This window comes from Mobula birostris, chromosome 10 (assembly GCF_030028105.1).
Source record: "Mobula birostris isolate sMobBir1 chromosome 10, sMobBir1.hap1, whole genome shotgun sequence".
Classification (NCBI taxonomy): Eukaryota; Metazoa; Chordata; class Chondrichthyes; order Myliobatiformes; family Myliobatidae; genus Mobula; species Mobula birostris.
This window is the reverse complement of record NC_092379.1, coordinates 108,126,409-108,138,862: the sequence shown is the minus strand read 5'-3', so window position 1 is coordinate 108,138,862 and position 12,454 is coordinate 108,126,409. Positions and strand designations below refer to the sequence as shown.

General features: G+C 44.2%; 1 protein-coding gene across 4 annotated transcripts in view; it reads right to left on the bottom strand.

The window, feature by feature from the left end:
- LOC140204233 (cysteine and histidine-rich domain-containing protein 1) overlaps positions 1-12,454 on the bottom strand; it is a 44,201-nt gene that overhangs the window by 1,547 nt on the left and 30,200 nt on the right. For 3 of the 4 annotated variants that reach the window (XM_072270772.1, XM_072270774.1, XM_072270771.1), the window contains 6 exons: positions 12,194-12,297; positions 11,556-11,617; positions 10,803-10,873; positions 9,152-9,257; positions 1,758-1,877; positions 983-1,045 (listed from right to left, as the gene is read on the bottom strand). In XM_072270772.1, coding sequence (XP_072126873.1) covers positions 983-1,045; positions 1,758-1,877; positions 9,152-9,257; positions 10,803-10,873; positions 11,556-11,617; positions 12,194-12,297 — 526 coding nt within the window. The remainder of the gene's footprint in view (positions 1-982; positions 1,046-1,757; positions 1,878-9,151; positions 9,258-10,802; positions 10,874-11,555; positions 11,618-12,193; positions 12,298-12,454) is intronic. The other variant, XM_072270775.1, reaches the window with a different exon arrangement.

Genomic DNA, 12,454 nt, shown 5'->3' with positions numbered 1-12,454 from the left:
GACCTACTGAGATTTCGTAGCAACAGCAGCGTTTCACTTTCGGGTCGCTCATTTTCCTGGATGATTATTTCACCCCCCCCCCAAAAAAAAATGTTACATCGTGTTGTCTCCTTGTCATGAAAGGATTTCCCAAGTAGATTACTTCATTTTTTTTTATTTAGCGAGACTCTTTCAGCCTTTCAAGCCACGCTGCCCCAGCAACCCTACAACCCTGATTTTCCCTTAAACTAATCACGGGACAATTTACAATGACCAATTAATCTACCCGGCATGTCTCTGGACTGCGTGGGTAAACTGGAGCTCTTATGGGGGAAAAAAAACACGCATTCCGCAGTGAGGACATAGTCAACCTCCTTACGGAATTGAACTTCAAACTGTTTTGGCTTTGCGCTATTATTTCAGCAAACGTTAAAACTCAAATAACCTGCCTTCCAGTGGTTCAGACTGTCCACATGGCCTGGTACTTGTTCACTCTTTCGTCTCTAAATCGAGCTGATGTCTAGGCAGCAAGGACAGAGGGCTGGGACTATGGGCCGTTTGTGTGGCTGTAACTGGGTCCTCAGCGTTGGTATATTTACCAGTCTCTTTAAACTCACTCAGTTCGCTGGAGAATGTATTATCCTATTATGTAACACATTAAAAAAGTTAAATAAAACTGTGTCTGTATGTTATTGGAGTTACATTTAACAGTCTGGAAAATCTGCTGGCGTAATGCTACCGAAGTCATCAGAATTTCCCAGTACGTTGAAACCGCCTGTGATAAGGGCGCCCTCTGCTGGCTACATGGAATTTCAACGACACCACAAACTCGGTATTATTGATTTAATCCTCGAGGGCCCTGCAACAATTACTTATGACCTTAGAAAGCAATACTTCGGTGCCAGTTTCTCTTTTCACTTTGTATCAGAAAGATCACATCCTTTGAGAAGCAGCAGCTACATAGGACAAGCAGGAAGGCTGAAAAATCTCAGGAAGTACTTACACCCCATAGATTTAATACTTTGTGAAAAACTTTGTCCTTTTCAAACATGATGTGGATAGTCAACTGTAAAAGACAATATTGTAATTAGGTTTCCCTTTCTGAAATGCAAAAATAGTCTAGGAGTTTGAACTTCAATGCAAAGATATTAAAATAAGCATTGATGTTGATGCAAAAATCACAGTTAATTAAACATGTGCTTACCAAGAATACTAGATTTAAAAAACACCTTTCTGATGTCACTTGTACTGTTGAATTATATTTACAATAACTTCACTAACACAGTCGGTTTATATATGTATATGGTCTGCTAACTATAATTATTCTGATATTCGCAGTCAGTAGATACCTGCTTTAAAATAAGAAATTAATTGCTTTCACATCAAGTTCTGTGTATAATTCTAAGCAAATGTCTATTCAGTCTGATCCAAGAAGGTGACATGTACTACAGTGAAGCACAACTCTTTCACTTCCTGTAGCTCACCCATAGTGGATGCACGAGTGGGACCGGTGTTGAGTTGGTTCCTAAAAATGTTTGAACCTCTCAAGCTTTAGTCTATAGATACTGCTGCACTATTTCTGACAAACAGAGCAAATGAAGCATGTGCCCGCAGTAAAAAAAATTGCACCGAGCCTCCTAAAACAGCACCCAATGCCCCTACACTACGTTTCAAATTGAAAATCTTACATCCAATTGTCTGAAAAACAAACATTGAATATGTGGTTCTGATTGTTCAGGAGGTTATAAAACTCCTGGTTTCACTGATGTCACGCTCACCATTGTCTGGTTAGCATCTACGTAGCTGTGCTCTGGGCTGGATGTTTTTGCATAAACTGTGAGAACGACCGTACTGCCAGTCTGATGCCAGTCGTATCGGCAGCCAACCAGCTTCTTATCCTAAAGCAGAAAGATAGAGACTTCTAAGCAGAATTGTTGAGGGGGAGATTAAAAAAGATACTTGTTTTATGAAGTGTCGGTTCAGTTTCCATCTCTGGAGAGTGGGTTTTTTTTAGATTTTAGAGGTGCAGCCAGCTACAGGTCCTTCCAGCCCAGCAAACCCACCCCGCCCAATCACACCCATGTGACCAATTAACCAATCAACCAATGAACCCACCCCGCCCAATCACACCCATGTGACCAATTAACCAATTAACCAATGAATCCACCCCACCCAATCACACCCGTGTGAGCAATTAACCAACGAACCCACTCCATCCAATCACACCCGTGTGACCAATTAACCAGTGAACCCACCCCGCCCAATCACACCCATGTGACCAATTAACCAACGAACCCACCCCATCCAATCACACCCGTGTGACCAATTAACCAGTGAACCCACCCCGCCCAATCACACCCATGTGACCAATTAACCAACGAACCCACCCCATCCAATCACACCCGTGTGACCAATTAACCAGTGAACCCACCCCGCCCAATCACACCCATGTGACCAATTAACCAACGAACCCACCCCATCCAATCACACCCGTGTGACCAATTAACCAGTGAACCCACCCCGCCCAATCACACCCATGTGACCAATTAACCAACGAACTCACCCCACCCAATCACACCCATGTGACCGATTAACCAATTAACCAACGAACTCACCCCATCCAATCACACCCATGTGACCAATTAACCAGCTAACCCACCTCGCCCAATCACACCCACGTGACCAATTAACCAACGAACCCACCTCACCCAATCACACCCATGTGACCAATTAACCACTGAACCCACCCCGCCCAATCACACCCGTGTGACCAATTAACCAATTAACCAATGAACCCACCCTGCCCAATCACACCCACATGACCAATTAACCAATGAAACCACCCCACCCAATCACACCTGTGTGACCAATTAACCAATTAACCAACGAACCCACCCCATCCAATCACACCCACGTGACCAATTAACCAACGAACCCACCCCGCCCAATCACACCCCTGTGATCAATTAACCAGCGAACCCACCTGGCCTAATCACACCCACATGACCAATTAACCAGCGAACCCACCCCGCCCAATCACACCCACATGACCAATTAACCAACGAACCCACCTCACCCAATCACACCCACATGACCAATTAACCAGCGAACCCACCCCGCCCAATCTCACCCACATGACCAATTAACCAATGAACCCACCCCGCCCAATCACACCCCTGTGACCAATTAACCAGCGAACCCACCCTGCCCAATCACACCCATGTGACCAATTAACCAACTAACCCACCCCGCCCAATCACACCCATGTGACCAATTAACCAGCAAGCCCACCCCACCCAATCACACCCATGTGACCAATTAACCAACGAACCCACCCTGCCAAATCACACCCATGTGACCAATTAACCAACAAACCCACCCCGCCCAATCACACCCATGTGACCAATTAACCAATGAACCCAGCCCGCCCAATCACACCCATGTGACCAATTAACCAGAGAGCCCACCCCGCCCAATCACACCCATGTGACCAATTAACCAATCAACCCACCCCGCCCAATCACACCCATGTGACCAATTAACCAACAAACCCACCCCGCCCAATCACACCCATGTGACCAATTAACCAAGTTCGAGGATGTGCTGGGGGCTTCCACAAGTGTCATGGTGCTTCTGGTGCCAGTGTAGCAATGTCTTACTGGTCCTAACCCGTACATCTTTGGAATGTGGGAGGAGTCCGGAGCACCCGAAGGAAACCTGTGTGGTCATGGGGAGAATGTACAACCTCCTTACAGAGAGCAGAGGAATTGAACCCGGGTCACTGACGCTGTGATAGTCATGCTAACTGCCACGCTACCATGCCGCTACAAGATTTTAATTCTCATTTGGGATGTTGGCGTACTGGAAAAGCCAATAATTGTTGCCCATCCTCAATTTCCCTTGAGTGGGTGGTAGTAAATCCTCATTGAGTCAGGCAGAGTAGTTCCACAGTGCCCTCGGTAAGGTGTTATAGTCATTTAGACCCATTATGAAAGAATAGTGCTGCCTTTCCAAGTCGGTGGAGTGGCAGGTTTGGAGGGCAATTCCTTGGTCAGATTCCCATATGCCATTTCTGTGGTGGAGGTTTGTGAAGCTTTATTGAGGAAACTTTGGTATATTGCTGCATTGCCATTTACAGTGGTATTCATGGTGGTCAAGGAGAGCTGGTGATGAAGAAAGTGAATGTTTTTGCTGCACTAGACTCAAATCAAGCATGTTGCTTTGTTTTGGATAGCAACAAGTGTATGCTTATTGAAAGAGTACACTCATTCATCCAAATGCAACACATTCCTAACTACCAGTCCTGATGAAGGGTCTCGGCACGAAACGTCGACTGTTTACTCTTTTCCATAGGTGCTGCCTGGCCTGCTGAGTTCCTCCAGCATTTTGTGTGTGTGTGTTGCTTGGATTTCCAGCATCTGCAGACTTCCTCATGTTTGTGATATCTCCAACATGATATCTCCCTCATAAATTGTGGAAACACATTAGGGCATTAGAGTTGATTTACCTGCCACGGGATGTACAGCTTTGGCCTCCTTTTGTAACAACAGTCCGCAGATGGCTGAGCTTCTGGCCAGTGCTGACCACAGGATGACTAGCTCAGACGTGCTCTTGTAGCCGCGGTATTTATGTGGTGTTCCAGTGCTGACTAGGGGGCGTTGGCCATTCTGGACCTATATCAAAAGCACTGCCTACACAGTGCCTCCAGCATTGCCAAAGACCCCTTCCATCCTTCCAATAACCTCAGGCAGAAGAGACTTCAGCAGAAGAACCAGACCATCAGGCTAGCTGACAACTTCCTCCCCCTGGCTGTTCGACTTCATAAGTGCCCGGGTGCCCGGCACCACCGCCCCCCCAGCACCCCAACTCACAGGCACTCTCATCCTGCACTGGTGACTCTTCATTTTTTCAAAGAACAGTTACGGTATGTTTCTTATTGAAGTATGTATACTGTACTGTATACAACCCTGAGGCTCGACCCCTTGCAGGCAGCCACAAAACACAGAAACACAACAGAACCCATTTAAAAAAACCCCACAAACAAGGACCATCAAACACCCAGTGCATGGGGACAAAAGAACCAGGAGTGCAAGCAATTAAAAAGTAACAAGTTCTGTGACACACAGAGCATTAACTGCAGAGTTCCTGAAAGTGAGCCTGTGGCCACAGGGCCTGTCCGGCACTGAGGCGAGTGAAGGTGGTCCAGGAGCCTGATAGCTACAACTGACAGCCACAGAGCCCATCCGGCACTGAAGGGAGTAATCCTTGCCGAGTAGTGAACTATTTCACATATTTATACAACTGTTTGTTTTATTGTAATAGTGCCAGTAACAGTGTACAGTCTTACATATACAGTTACACTTTATGTCCACCTGTCAATCTTCAGGCCATACCTGAACACTCATGTGTTAATATTATTTTGTGACTGTATGTGCTGGATTTGGCTGGTTGGTGGCGTAGTGGCATCAGTGCTGGACTTCGGAGCGAAGGCTCCCGAGTTCGAATCCAGCCGGCTCCCTTGCACGCTTTCCATCTGTGCTGGGTTGAGCATCAAGCTAGCAACTCAGCCTCGTAAAAAGTAAGAAAGCCTGCTAAAAAAACGCCATCACAACGGCGTCCCGATGACTCCACTCAGAGTTAAGGGCCTTATTCCATGTGCTGGATTGTAACACTATGTGCTGTGTGTGACTGTGTTTTGCATCTTGTCCCAGAGGAATGATGTTTTGCTCATGTGTAAGATTGAATGACAATAAACTTGAAGTTGAGCTTGATCAGAAATATGGTAATGTCACTGGATGCAGAGAGTAAGTTATCAGTCTCTTTCGTTGGAAGAGTTCATTGCGTGGCTTGGCCCGAATGTTATTTGCCATTAATGAACCAATACCCGAATGCTGTCTCGACTTGTTGCATACAGTAACAGATAACACTGCCCAGCCACCAGCGAACATTCCCACTTTTGACCTCACTATGAAGGGAAGACTATTGATGGGCCAAGGTTTCTGCCCTGAAGCAATTGAACACTGCCAATTTAAGGTTTATTCAAGGTACAACAATAACCTCTGGAAGGATTTCCCCTGATTTCAGTTAAACCATGATCTCTTGATCACATCAGTCAGTGTGGCCTTGATGTCAAGGATTGTTACTGTAACTTCACCTCTGGAATTCAACCTTTTTGTCCTCGTGCAGAGCAAGGCCATAATGAAAACTAGAGTCAGGTGATTCTGGCAAAAGCATAACGGAGCATCAATGAGCTCATTGATGGTTTGCAGTATTTCTTCCATCATTTTGCTGATGATTTGAGTCTATGCTATCTGGACAATTATCCAGATAGAATTTGTTCTGTTGTGGGCATTTTTTGCACATTATCTGGCAGATACTAATTGTACTATAATTGTACTAATAATATTTATACTGACATTGTAGACAAGCAGCTTGACTTGAGGCACAGCTGGTTCTACATTGCAGCACTCCACTGAGGACCTGCAACTTTTGCTGCATTCAGTGCTCGTAGCCATTTCCTGACATCGGGTGCAGTTAGGGTCAATTTAACAGTAGATGGTGTACTGAGATGGTGGGGACCTCAAGAAGAAGCCAAAATAGACCATTCACTTGTTGGTTTTGGTTAAAGGTGGGTGCAGAAGCTTCAGCATTGTCTCTGAAACTGATGAATTGGACTCGGCCATTGTTATTTGGAGTCACCTCTTCCCATTGCCCTTGGGCGTTTGAAACCATTCCAAAGCAACATACAAACAGCAATGATTCCAACTTGTGATATGTGATGCAACAGGAACTTCATACACCTTGGGCATTGATTGTGGTTGTCAGATCTGCATTCAGTCGTGTCGCAGGTTTACAAAAGCATAGAATCTGTGAAGAGTGGACAAAATGGATGTTGGTGCCAGAGGATGTGTAATTTTGCTGCTGGGTTGCAATTCTCCATGTTTGGTTTAACTTTAGCTAATACTACCTGGTTTGCATGAAAGGGTCACCCACAAAGCAGCAGAACGTGTATCATAATATATCAACATCCCGAGCCAGGCCCCTGCAGCCAGAATTCCAGAGGCAGCTTCTTTTAGACTCACTGATAAATGCATTGCTTGGCATAAACTTACTGAGCATTTTGGAGAGCTTGTTCCTAAATTAATCAGCTGAAGACTATTCTTATGACTATATTTCAATGATAACCTATTTCAGCACTCTGAAACTCCTCTATATCAGACTTGCACAAGGACTAAAAACTGAAAATGCAGGAAATATTAGACATAGAAAGAGAGAGCTCAGACCGAATCCAATCTGACCTTCAACCACCCATTTCCACTCATTTCACACCATTCCCTTTTTTATTCTCTCCACATTCTCTTCAATTCCAACACCAACCCCCCCACCCCCCCACCCCCAGCTATTCTATCACTCAACAGAAATTCTGCAGATGCTGGAAATTCAAGCAACACACATAAAAGTTGCTGGTGAACGCAGCGGGCCAGGCAGCATCTCTAGGAAGAGGTGCAGTCGACGTTTCGGGCTGAGACCCTTCGTCAGGACTAACTGAAGGAAGAGCGAGTAAGAGATTTGAAAGTGGGAGGGGGAGGGGGAGATCGGAAATGACAGGAGAAGACAGGAGGGGGAGGGATGGAGCCAAGAGCTGGACAGGTGATTGGCAAAGGGGATATGAGAGGATCATGGGACAGGAGGCCCGGGGAGAAGGAAGGGGGGGGGGGAACCCAGAGGATGGGCAAGGGGTATATTCAGAGGGACAGAGGGAGAAAAAGGAGAGTGAGAGAAAGAATGTGTGTATAAAAATAAGTAACAGATGGGGTACGAGGGGGAGGTGGGGCTTTAGCGGAAGTTAGAGAAGTCGATGTTCATGCCATCAGGTTGGAGGCTACCCAGACGGAATATAAGGTGTTGTTCCTCCAACCTGAGTGTGGCTTCATCTTTACAGTAGAGGAGGACGTGGATAGACATGTCAGAATGGGAATGGGATGTGGAATTATGTGGAACACCTTATATTCCGTCTGGGTTACACACTCAGGTTGGAGGAACAACACCTTATATTCCGTCTGGGTCGCCTCCAACCTGATGGCATGAACATCGACTTCTCTAACTTCCGCTAAAGCCCCACCTCCCCCTCGTACCCCATCTGTTACTCATTTTTATGCACACATTCTTTCTCTCACTCTCCTTTTTCTCCCTCTGAATATACCTCTTGCCCATCCTCTGGGTCCCCCCCCCTTGTCTTTCTTCCCGGACCTCCTGTCCCATGATCCTCTCGTATCCCCTTTTGCCTATCACCTGTCCAGCTCTTGGCTCTATCGCTCCCCCTCCTGTCTTCTCCTATCATTTTGGATCTCCCCCTCCCCCTCCAACTTTCAAATCCCTTACTCACTCTTCCTTCAGTTAGTCCAGATAAAGGGTCTCGGCCTGAAACGTCGACTGCACCTCTTCCTAGAGATGCTGCCTGGCCTGCTGCGTTCACCAGCAACTTTGATGTGTATTCTACCACTCACATGGCCAGGGGCAATCTACTTTCGGGATGAGACAGGAACTGGAGCACATGGAGAAAACCCCACAGAATCACAGGGGAAACATGCAAACTCCATACAGACAGCACCCAGGGTCAGAACTGAGCACTGAGCCCAGGTATCTGGCACTGTGAGACAGTAGTAACATTAACAATGCCACTGTGACATTTTAAAAATGCAAACACAAGGAAATCTGCAGATGCTGGAATTTCAAGCAACACACATAAAAATTGCTAGTGAACACAGCAGGCCAGGCAGCATCTATAGGAAGAGGTACAGTTGACGTTTCGGGCCGAGACGTCGACTGTACCTCTTCCTATAGATGCTGCCTGGCCTGCTGCGTTCACCAGCAATTTTTATGTGTGTTGCTGTGCCATTTTAGTTAGCTTATCAGGCAGCAGCTGTGAAGAGGGGATTGGAGTTAATGCTTCAAGCTAATAACCTTCCACTGAAAATTTATTTCAGCTTTATCACATCTGTAGTTCTTTGCTTTCTGATTACTGGCTCACTGATATTGTGTCAATAACAGACTAAATTCACAGGCTGGTTTGAATGATTCCATGGACCAGACTGAATATGCAACACCGTCTGTCATATCAGCATGCACCCATCTTGCTGCAAAAGTCTAAAGGAATCCATGACAAGCTTACTGATTCTTTCTTGGTCCAGAGGTGCTTGCCTCTGACACAGCCAGGCTGTTCGAGGAACTCATCAAATTCAGTGGTCTTTATCTTACAGCAGCTCCAGTACTTCATTCTGTGGGAAATTAAAACAAAAAAAAAAGGCTTTCAAATCCATTTATCTCTCAGGCCTACAAAGTCTACCCAACCACATAATCTGGGGAAAATAATTCAGCCAGGTTATTTATTGCAGTTAAAATGTAAGTCAAACAACACTATAAAATTGCTAACTTCACGAATGAGTGTATCTATTGAACAATCTTATTCTGTGACATGAAATTTTATGGAACATTTTTGTACTTGAATTTATTCCTATGCAGATTTATGCAAATATGGAAAAGTTTAGTTTGGGCAATGAAAACCTGTCATAGTGTTTTTTTTAAAAAACAGGAGATAAAAATTTGTTTAGCTTAGGGATTATTTGCATTTCTGAATTCTCCTTTTAATGTTTTATAATGTACTTTGCCACATTTCATCATGCTGTTCTGTAAGGTGCTGCTAACAGGTCTGCGAGGTTGTCCAGTACCTAATCCTCCCCTCTGAGTCTTATCCAGATTTCAAAGGCTGCATTCCTGGAATTCCGATCCCTCCAGAATCTTCTTCCTCTTCCCTTGCAGTATTTTTCTTGTACCCTCATCCCTCTCTTGCAAAGATTTATCATGAGAACCCTTCCCTCAGTGACTCTGGTATTCTTTCACTCTCACATTTCTTTGAACCTCACCAATTTTCATTTCTTTTTTATTACTTTTCCAAGATATTACATCCCGTTATGCCACAGCTGCCCCCCCAGAATAAGCGGCCACAGGTGCAACAGTGTATTTGAAGTGCTGAGTATTACAGATAAGCGCTGGAAAACCAGATCCCCTTTACTGAGCTATTTCCAAAACAAATATTGGCATTCTCTCTCGCTTTACCACATTGACTCTGACCAGCACTAAATTCCACAGGGCCAGTTATACACTTTAATTCTGATTTCTCCATGTTTTGTTCTTTGAGATTTCAAATCTTGTTTGATTCATTCATTGACAGTCTCCCAAATATGCTAATTGGAGGAAAAGTAACTGTAGGGAAGACAACTGCCATTGGCTATTGCAATACATGGTGACAAACACTAACGTGCAGGGAGATCACAAGCTCTATATCCAGTTTCTGGCGAGTTTATCATATGTGATCTCAGCAACTAATCAACACCACGACCAAGTTTTGACATCCCTGGGGGAGAGAGAGATGAAAAGTTGCCGCAGTTCTCCAGTTCTGTTGAAAGGTGTATGTGTAGACAAAGGGAAGAGGAGGATCACACAGGGCTGTGATACTCTCGATAATTAAACTATATGGTACAGAAGTCAATTTAGACATTAAATTTGACAGCTTTTGGACTTTCTTGCATTTGTCTTTAATGTTATAGAATGAACATGTGCATTAGATTGTGTCACGTTTTCCTTTTTGTTTTGCAATATTTATGAGAAGTGAAAGAGGCTGTACCCCTGCTTGTACTCCCTCTTGCGTGGTCCTATCTGATGACTCTCATACTTTACAAATCCAGGAAAGCACACTCGAGAGGTTGCAGGATCGATAATTCCTGCGAATGGCATAAACAGAATTGTAATGCTTAAAAACTCACCCTTCATGGAAGATGGGTATTCCAGGATGAAATTGGCACAATTCCCGATCGCTCTCCAGCCCCTGAAATGCCTGTCAACAGAGAAAAGGTCGTTTCAAAATTGTAGAATTAGCTTGTCCCAGCTCACTCTAGCACGACCTAAGCTCTCAGAGCCCCAATAAATGGGGAAGTGAGCAGAAGGTTGTAGTGAGATATGAATCAATGGGTCCACTCCATGACATCCAGGTACTTGAGGGAAGGGAGCACTGCTAGACATTACTTTAGTAGTAACAGATGAATAGAGGCCTAGGATAAGATAGAGATAATGCCTGGTCACATGGAGATTAAGATCCTTAACTATCAGCATGTAACCATATCACTGGAGGAGAACAAAAGGAAAGGACGGGATAATTCATGAAAACAGGATTTAACTCCTTGCCATTTCCTGGAAAAGCACAAGGAACTGAGATTGCACAGAGAGCCCTGAACCAACACTAAAAGGGAGAGGCCCCGTATCTAGTATTCTGAAAACTGGGGGAAATTACCAATCTGATTGCCTGATCACTTTGTGATTTGGCAGGTAAGATATGGTGAAAGCTGTGAGTGATTGTAATTTATATTTTACAATTAAAAAAACTGAACATAGCTAATTTTACCTTTCGTTGGTTATTAGTAAATGATCCTAATTTAACAGTGAAAATGTTATTCTGGGATTAAATTCCTTATCAAACGGGAGGAAAAGGTCTCAACTTGTAACAAAGGTTAGTGACTCACCGTCTTACAGCCAGCGTTTTTACAGAAGGTGCCCACTTTAACGCCGCTACTGATGTCATCCTCTGAAAAAGGCAGAACACATTTAGTTCAATGCTTTGTCAGCAAAACCTGGTTGCTAGTTATGCTAATGCCCTGCTCCTAGAGACTTCTACCATTGGCTGATCTGATCTTTACACTCTGTAGAAATATTATAAAGTATTTATAAAATACTTGTAATTTTGTAAATGGTCAACAGTGCAGTGTTTTTGTTTAACTTAGTTACATGTTGATTGAATAACAATATTTATTATTCTTGTACTAAGAATATGAACAAGAGAACAGATGAATGAAGAAAGGCCTTTTAGGCTTCTGATTCTATTCCTTCCAATTAACACATAACTTAATCAACACCCAGAACCCATTTATTCTCCCAAAGGAACACCTTGATTCCAAAGAAAGTCCAACAAAATATTAGAATATTCACCCAACTTCATACCATACTCATTGACCTACTGACCCCCTGTGAACAACAAAGGCTGAAGAAAGAAAATGTATTTCATAACACTAACCCTATCCCTGGGTATGGAGAGGCAGTCTGCTTTTGGAAATTCAGATTCCATCGTTATATCTCCCCTCATCACTGGTTCTAAAGTACTTACCTTTCTTTGCGTCCGTTTTCTGATTTGATTCACTGAGCTTGTCCAAGGACTCCTGCAGTGACTTGGAGACTCTCTGAGGTAGTTTTACCATTGGCTCATCGGAACTATTACAAGTAAGGAAGCAGTTAATAGGAGTAACATCGGGTAAGGTGCTCAGATCTGGGAGTTTGACAAGTGAATATGGGGTATTCAAAGAGATGAATTTCAGTGGTGGGAAATAGAGCAACCTTTCCAAAATTAGCTTCAGGTCAGGTGTAGGAC